The sequence below is a fragment of the Equus przewalskii genome, chromosome 9 (genome assembly GCF_037783145.1).
Source record: "Equus przewalskii isolate Varuska chromosome 9, EquPr2, whole genome shotgun sequence".
Taxonomy (NCBI): domain Eukaryota; kingdom Metazoa; phylum Chordata; class Mammalia; order Perissodactyla; family Equidae; genus Equus; species Equus przewalskii.
Window position 1 is genome coordinate 41786500 of NC_091839.1, and position 9100 is coordinate 41795599.

At 44.0% G+C, this 9100-nt stretch overlaps 1 protein-coding gene across 2 annotated transcripts in view; it reads right to left on the reverse strand.

The window, feature by feature from the left end:
* The window catches only part of MDN1 (midasin AAA ATPase 1), a 160312-nt gene extending 152515 nt beyond the window's left edge, over window positions 1-7797 (reverse strand). For both annotated transcript variants that reach the window (XM_008538002.2, XM_008538001.2), the window contains exon 1: window positions 7492-7797. In XM_008538002.2, coding sequence (XP_008536224.2) covers window positions 7492-7593 — 102 coding nt within the window. In that variant the 5' untranslated portion in view covers window positions 7594-7797. The remainder of the gene's footprint in view (window positions 1-7491) is intronic.
* Window positions 7798-9100: the final 1303 nt, after the last annotated feature.

Consider the following 9100-nt stretch of genomic DNA (forward strand, 5'->3'; position numbering starts at 1 on the left):
TTCCTCCCTTTTTCTCAAAAAAACCTTGAGCCCTTCTCCTGCAATAAGGACACTATTTGGCTTTCTACCTGAATCTGTGCACCCCAAACTGCAATTCTTTGATCTCAAATAGTTTTGTCTCTTAAACTGGTTTGTTTTTGTAGGCTGATATACGGCATCAGAAAGTAGGACCTGAAACAATCTCACCTTCTCACTTTCTCGGATCAGCATCTCCTGAAAACATACTCAGTACCAACACAAGGCCCGTTGTGTGCTCACTGCTTCCACGGACCACCAGCTCCTCCAATCATGAGCCTGCCAAGGTTCTGACTTCCATTCCTTTTGGCGAGGTCATTGCTTCTCTTCGGGATTCTGGGGGCAAAAGCTCAATCTGGAACCAGGAAACATTTTCTCCAGGTCTTCTCAAAGCTTTTGCTGTTTGGAAGAGTTTCCTTGTTTGAGCCACCTCACTGTGTGGCTCACAGCTATTGCTTTCTGGAAGGGTTTCTCTGTCTAAGCCAGCAACGACTACTGCTGTCTGAGGGTTTATTCACTGTCTGGTCAGTGCTCAATTTCTGTCTTTTGTGTTGTTTGTCCAAACAGCTGTAGCCAGTGGCTCAGAAGCACAGGTAACAACCTAAGGCTTGCAACTGGTGTCTCTTTGTCTGCCCATGCTTTAACATGGGAATTTTGTCTTCTAAAAGTTCCTGAGAAGTTCCTCCCCGGAGAATTCCAGCTAGTTTCATGTTTAAGAACTACAATCCTTCCTCTTATAAATTTTTGTCCAGATGGACCAAAAATACCAAAAATGATTTAAAATTACAGTGGCCATTTTGGGGCTCCTTTGAGTTTCCCAAACGTTTTTGTGCACTAGTTTTGAGAATCTTGTACCAGACAATTTGAATGTAATAGTTAATTTCTAAAAAATCAAGCAAGCCACCTACCAGCACACCTACTTAAAAACTACGGTCTCAGAAGCTATAAATGTTTACAAATAACAGCAATCTTATTACGCTTGTTTCAAGTCCTGAGAGCTTGGCTTGGTGACCATCAGGGTGGGGGGCCCAAGATATGGCTGGATAGAAACGTGGGTTGAAACTCTTTTGCAGCTAGGGTCTTACCAAACTGCTGCCAGCCTCAGGGAAATTACATTGGCCATTAGAAGGAACGTTCGAATTAGATAAGATCATTTAATGGGACTGGCCTGGTAGCGCAGCGGTTACGTTCACACGTTCCACTTCTTGGCAGCCTGGGGTTTGCCAGTTCAGATCCTGGGTGCGGACATGGCACTGCTTAGCAAAAGCCATGCTGTGGTAGGTGTCCCATATATAAAAAAAGGTAGAGGAAGATGGGCACAGATGTTAGCTCAGGGCCAGTCTTCCTCAGCAAAAAGAGGAGGATTGGCAGCAGATAGCTCAGGGCTAATCTTCCTCAAAAAATAAATAAATAAGTAAGTAAGTAAGTAAAACACTTTGCTATTTTTGACAAACTTCCCAAAATCAAATTCTAAATGAAGTCTTGCTGACCCGGAAATAACTCTGAGGTTTTCCAGGGGGTCCCTGCCAACACCTTATCTCAAAAGAATTTGTTTTCTTTTCCTATAGAAAGGGAGATATTAAACTAAGTAGGCTTATTTGGAATATTAAATCACACGGGAAGCATTGTCAAATAAAGGATGATAAACCTTCTTACGTTATATTGCGTGGGTGAATGTTATTAACATAAGTGTTCTGGGACCGGCCTAGTGGTGCAGCAGTTGAGTGTGCACGTTCTGCTTTGGTGGCCTGGGGTTCGCCAGTTCTGATCCCGGGTGTGGACATGGCATTGTCTGGCACGCCATGCTGTGATAGGCATCCCACATATAAAGTAGAGGAAGATAAGCACGATGTTAGCTCAGGGCCAGTCTTCCTCAGCAAAAAGAGGACGACTGGCAGCAGTTAGCTCAGGGCTAATCTTCCTCAAAAAAAACACACATAAGTGTTCTAAAAATTATATAACATTCCTAGAATTCTGATATGTCTTGGTATAACTATCAGTCAGTCATAATTATAATCACTATCTTAAAATGCATGTCATAAAGATAACCAAGTTTCTTTGCCAATTGCATTATAACGTTAAGTCTTTTCTTGTCCACAGACAGTAATTCTTTTACTCTGATGCTTTTGTAAAAATGTCTCATCTTCAGAGAGATTCACAGAAAGGATTCTGACACTTACTTTAGAATACAGGTTTCTGATAAACTTTCACATTATAAAACTGAACTTGGGGGGCCTGGCCCTGTGGTCAAGTGGTTAAGTTCCCACGCTCCACTCCAGAAGCCCAGGGTTTCATCAATTTGGATCCTAGGCGCAGACCTAGCACTGCTCATCAAGCCAGGCTGAGGCATCGTCTCACATAGCACAATCAGAGGCACCTACAGCTAGAATATACAACTATGTACTGGGGAGCTTTGGCAAGAAGAAGAAAAAAAAGATTGGCGACAGATGTTAGCTCAGGGTCAATCTTTAAAAAAAAAAAACTGAACTGGGTAAGAAATGACAAAATTCTACCTTATCTTCTTCCTCTTTCTTGCAAAAAGAATACTCTGATCTGCATCTCCCAATCTATTACAAAAGGGAGAAAACTTTCTGACTATTGGGTTTGTCATCACAAGCCTCATCTTGTACAGAAATCTAGAGAATCCTTTGGTACATTTAATTATCAATCTCTCTGCTATTCCTCCCCTAATTCCTTGTGCTGTCTAGAACTTCTCACCTAACCAATTGAACTTCCAGAGATTTAAGAGGTAACATTTATAACTGCTGTAAATATCTCTTGTTTTACTTGGGTAAACACCTCTAGCAACATAGAACAAGACAGAAATCAGGCACAAGCTGAACGGTTAAATGCAGTAACATCCTGTGGTTCTTTGATCTCTTTAGCTGGGTGCCCTCAGGCACTGCCTCCTAGTTCAGCTCTAAGCTCCATTTTCAATTTTTTTTTTTTGAGGAAGATTAGCCCTGAGGTAACATCTGCCGCCAATCCTCCCCTTTTTGCTGAAGAAGACTGGCCCTGCGCTAACATCCGTGCCCATCTTCCTCTATTTTATGTAGGATGCCTACCACAGCATGGCTTGCCAAGCAGTGCCATGTCCACACCCAGGATCCAAACCAGCAAACCCCAGGCCGCAGAAGCGGAATGTGTGAACTTAACCCCTGCGCCACCAGGCCGGCCCCTATTCTCCATTTTGAACTTAGCATTTTGCTTGTTATTACAGGAATTCTTGTTGCTGTAAAACTTTGTCTCCTCTGCATAGCTCAATGTTACAAAAACACCACTCAGATAATGGTCACTCAGCACACTGAAATGATTACTACGGTTTATGAAACTTCACGTGAGAAACTTCAAGGAACTGCAGAAGATGTTTACCCTTAAAAGAACTTGACAACAGAGCCTTCCTCTGCTCTGGCACTCTTGTTCCTCAAATGCGGCCTAAAAGCTCCACAGGAAACTGCTTTCCCTCCTACATGGGACATGACATACCAAGAATGAGACTTCCTGGTGACGAGGGACTGACAATGCTTTGACAGCTGCTCGGCAAGGCTTTCCAGTGTCTGATCAGTGATGCTTTCAGAGAAAGATCTTGATCAAAAGGGGACAATGAAAGATGACATGAGTGGAGCCACATTAAAACAGAGCTGGAACAGCTATTTCAGAAGAACTGCCTTGCATGTCTTGTTTTCTTTATCTTCCAAACTGGACCAAACCAACACTCCAAGAAGTCAGTAAGCACAAGAATATGCTGTTTGCAAGGACTAAAGAAACTGGGCTTTACTCATGACTGAATCGCTAACCAATCAATGAAGTACAAGTCTAGCCTCTTGCCTAATGACTGAATCTCAATTCAATCTATGAAGTACAAACCTAGCCTTACCTCCTCTAGTACCAAGGAACTCTTTTTTAACACAACTTACCTCATCCTCCGCCCTTTTCCCCATAAAAGCCTTTGACCTCTCTGCCACAATAAGGACACTATTGGGTTTCTATCCGAATCTGAGCTCCCCAAACTGCAATTCTTTGATCCCAAATACATGTTTTGCCTCTTGAACTGGTTTCTACTTCTGTAGATTGACACAGCTCACATTGATTATTTATATTTACTATGTGCCAAGCACTGTGGTAAGCTCCTCATATGCATTTTCTAGGTCTCACAACAATCTTATTTACAGCAATAACAATAGCAACGACTCTTGTATACAGCACTTACTATATTCTAGGCATCTAATCCTCACAGCAACCCATAAAGTAGGTAACATTATCCCCATTTTACAGATAAGGAAACTGAAAAGTAAAAAAAGAGTTAAAGTCACAAGGCCAGCAGCAGAACTGGGAATCCATGTCACAGAGTCTGGCTCCAGAGTCCCTGCTTTTAACTACTCCCTGTAACTATTTAGCAGCTACCATAGGCAATATATCAAGAAAGTGAGACTTAGGGGGAGTTAAGTAACTTGTCCAAGGCCCCAAAAGCAATTAAGTAAAAGAGAATGGATCTGATCTTCAGCCATACTTCAGTTCCAGTACCCAAGCATGCTCTTAAGCACTCTGCTCTTCCTGAAAATAGAGTCATCAAGGAGGTAAAGATGTGTGATATTATGGCTTATAATAACACATATTTGGTCTTCAACCCCATTTGTAGCAGAGTTCCTAAAACCCTTGGAATTTCCTGTGATGCAAGTGATAAAGGTGCCTTCTGTTATGTTAATGAAGTGAATTTTGGAAAGCACCAAAGGATGGGGGCTGGTTGCCAGGAGAACCAACCATCTGATTAGAGAGTTGGAACTTTCAGTCCTAACTCCCTGACCTCTGGGGAGGGGAGAGAGGCTGGAGATTGAGTTCAATCACCAATGGCCCAAGATTTAATCAATCATGCCTATGTAACGAAGCCTCCATAAAAACCCAAAGGACATGGTTCTGAGAGCTTCCAGGGTGGTGACAGTAGGGTCCCTGGAGAGGGCATGGAAGCACTGCACCTCTTCCCACATACCTTGCCCTATGTTTCTCTTCCATCTGGCAGTTCCTGAATAATAAACCAGTGATCTAATAAGTAAAATGTTTCTCTGGGTTCTGTGAGTGACTCTAGCAAATTATCGAACCCATGGAGGGGCTTGTTTGAACCTCCATCTACAGCCATTTGGTCAGAAACACAAGTAACAACCTGGATTTGTGATTGGTGTCTGAAGTTGTGGGATAGGGCAATATTGCAGAACTGAGCCCTTAACCAGTGGGATCTGACGCTATGTGCAGGGAGATAGGGGCAGAATTGAGTTAAACTGTAGAACACCCACCTGGTGTCCGAGAATTGCTTGGTGGTGCTGGAAAATCCGTGCACTGGAATTGGGAGACAGAAATGTAGGATGGCAGTGGTAGTAGAGATGAAGAGGAAGGAAGAGATTCAATACTAAGGAAGTAAAATCAGGAGGACTTGGCTATATGTGAAGGAAAAGGAGTGAAGAGTTGAGGACACTCAGTTCTCTCTAAATGACTGACTAGAGAGAGGGTGGTGCCACCAGAGATAAAGAACACAGAAGGAAAGACAATTCTAAAAAATTCTTATTTCAGATCCCAAGCTCCAATGAGAATCAACGTTTTATAAGTCTTTGGTGTCGAATAAAAATAATGTTGTTTCCAAATAAAGGAGAAAAATAGACAGACAACACAATCAACTCTTCTCTGAGCAAAAAGTTTGAAATTATTACTGAAAATGGAAAGAAACAAACCTGAAAGACATCTCTGACACTGGATAGAATTGGACAGACAATGGGAGGCGAAGGCAAGAGAGAAGCAAAGGCATCCTAATCTCCTTAATTCAACTGAACTTTTTAATAGCTTTTGAGTCCAGCAGCATTCCTAGACAGTCTGAGAATCCATGAGGGGTTCTCACACTTTAGTGTCACATTCCTAAAATCTTATCTAATAAGGACTACGAACCATTTCCCCACCCTACTCCCAAAACATAAACACCAATTTTGCATCCAATTACAGTGGTGGGGAATCATAAATCCCTTGTTGCGGGTTCATGATCCCTAGATTCAGAACCCTGTTCTAAATTCTAAAGCTCACTTATAGAAAAATATCTCTAGTAACAATACATAATTCAGGAGGCTGTCACTACAAGCTCAGCTCATATAAACTGATTATCTCTTTCCTTAGTCCAGCCCACCAAAAATCAGTTTTCTTTCTAGACCTCCCCGTTTGTGTTAGTGACTCCCTTTACCGGAGGCTCACAGGCCAGAAGCCCCAGGGGATGTCTTCGACTTCTCCCTGTGCTTTGCTTCACACGTTCAATTTGTTATTACCAAAAAGAACTGCCTCTTATGTTAGTGCCCTGCTGCTCCAGACCCAAAATACTGCCGCTGCTTCCTAAGCAATGGGATATATATGTAGACAATCCATTCGTGACTGAATAAGTTCTAGATATTGGAGTTAGGGGGAAAAAAAATTTCTACTCTCAAGAAGCTCATAGAGGGGCTGGCCCCGTGGCCGAGTGGTTAAGTTCCAGCGCTCTGCTGTAGGCGGCCCAGTGTTTCATTGGTTCGAATCCTGGGTGCAGACATGGCACTGCTCATCAAACCACGCTGAGGCAGCGTCCCACATGCCACAACTAGAAGGACCCACAACGAATATACAACTATGTACTGGGGGGCTTTGGGGAGAAAAAGGAAAAAATAAAAAAAAAAATCTTTAAAAAAAAAAGAAAGAAGCTCATAGATATTGGGAGTGGGGAAGCATAAAGTAGGAAATTAAAATGCAAAGTGAAAAGTGCCTGATAAGGGTCCTCAACTCAGATGGGGAATAGGAAGTCAACGAGAGAAGACTCTTAAAAGGCCAAAGACCCATCTCCCAGAAAACTCTAATTCATCTCATAATTCCTATGGTTAATATCATACAGTTAGCACTAGCTGTCTTGCCCTGCTCTTCAGGTTTTTCCTGTGTTTATGAACTGTCTCCAAAAATAGACGCTAAATTCCCTGGAGGCAGAGACCGTAGCGGATCTGTCTCCTCACAGTGCCACCCTGTGCCTTACTCACAGCAAAAACGCAATCAGTACTCGTCAATGGGCCGAAAAAGAAGGGACAGGACAGAAAAGAAAACATTCACCCAAACTATCAGGGGTGGCCGGACTCGGCACACTTGGGTAATACACATGTCAAAAGGGCCGACATGCAACCTCAATTACAGTAAAACAAACTACATTTCTTTCCGAAGGCCGCGTCTGCCACACGCAGTCCAGAGCGCTGCGTGGAGGTAAGTTGGTGGAGAGGAAGAGGGAAGCGACCCCCAGGTAAAAACAAAAGGCTCCTTCCAATCTCCTCAAACACGCGCGGACGCCTCCGCCAGTGGCCAGCCCTGAGGAGGGGGCGAGAGTGACAAGTCGCCGCTTTTCTCCCACCTTAAAGCAGCGCGTCTCCGCACAGAGCCGCAGCGTGCGTGCGGAGGCGGGCCGGGCGCTCTCTCTCTCCCTCCTCGTCTTACCTGCTTGTCCAAGAACCTGCCTAGCTCGCTGCGGCTCTTCTCGTCCTTCGCAGCGATTAACCGCAGCGGCGCAGCCGCCACCTCCAGCAAGAGATGCTCCATGACCGCGGGTCCTCCGCCCGGGGCGCCCACCAGCGCTCCCTGCCTCAACCAGAGCCGCCGAGCCGCTGAGGACCCCACGCCGGACCTGCCACCAACTACGCCCCCAGGAAAACTGGCCGCCGCTGCTCCACAGACACCGGGGAAGCTGCGACACACGTGGGGGAGCACGCGGCGCAATGCGTCATCAGCCCGCGACGGCGACGGCAGGACGGCCGCAGCCCCACCCCCTCGGCAGCGGAAACGCCGAGTGTCTCTACCGCTCCAATTCCGGGAGGGGAAGCGAGGCAGAGATAGCTATTGCGTTCCGGGTCCAAGGCGTGCCGTGATGGAAGGTCCCGGAGACGACGCATGGCGGGACAGAGAGACAGAGGATTCCACTAGGCTGGAGAAGCGAGGGAGCCCCAAGGGGCGTGTGATCTTCAGCCCATCATGCCTCCCTCCTCCGCAACACGCAAAAAGATCGTATATCTAAAAAAAGTAGATTCGCCTCCTCAGACCCAGCAATTCTCCTAGCCTATGGAAATTCGCATACGAGTGTGACTAGCACACCACTTGCAACCTTCTTAACATAAGTATTGGAAATAAGTGTTCCAAAATAAGTTTCTGTACTGACGTGGGCAGATCTCTAACAGGCAATGTTACTATAATTCAATCTTTTTAAACTGTATTTGAATTTGAATTTTTTCCTAGAGTTTGAGTGTTTGTTTCTAGAGAAACTCTAACTCAAGTGCAGAACTTCCAGAACGAGTAAACTGTGAAAATGGAGCAGAAAACATTTCCAAATAATATTTTTTTAATTTCCAAGAAGATTGAGAGGGTTCCCTGAGGGCATAGCACAATGGATGAAAAGTGACCCACACTTGGGAAGTTACTCATTTTTTCCCAGGTTATCTCCCATGTGTATATGAAGGATACATGTTAATAAACTTGTGTGTTTTTCTCTTGTTAATCAGTCTTTTATTACAGAGATCTCAGCCAAGAACTTAGAAAGGTAGAGAGAATATTATTTTTCCTTCCCAAACACCCTTTCTAAGGAATCTGTTGAAAGAGGTGCCCATCTTTATGAGGGTATAAACCCAGGAAAAGGAAGACATGGGATCTGAGAAATGAGATATTCAACACAAAGAAAAATGTAAAAAGAATACTCAGAATAACTGTTAAGAGAAATCCCAAGACTTTCAGCTGGGTAGCAGCAGAAAATTAACAGCTCTTGAGTAACTAAATAGATAGGTAGATCAGTGGATACCCGGGTTTGGGAGTAGAAGAGACGATTGACTGCAAACAAAGCATGAGGCAACATTTTTGGGTGACGGAAACATTCTAACACTAGTTTGTGGTGATGGTGGCACAACTCTTTAAATTTATGAAAATAATTGAATTGCACACTTTCAACAGATAAATTTTATGTGAATTATACCTCAAGAAAGCTCTATAACTAACAATAATAGTAATCAGCAAGGCATAGGGTGTGTGATCAAACAAGATTGGCAGTATATTGATAATTATT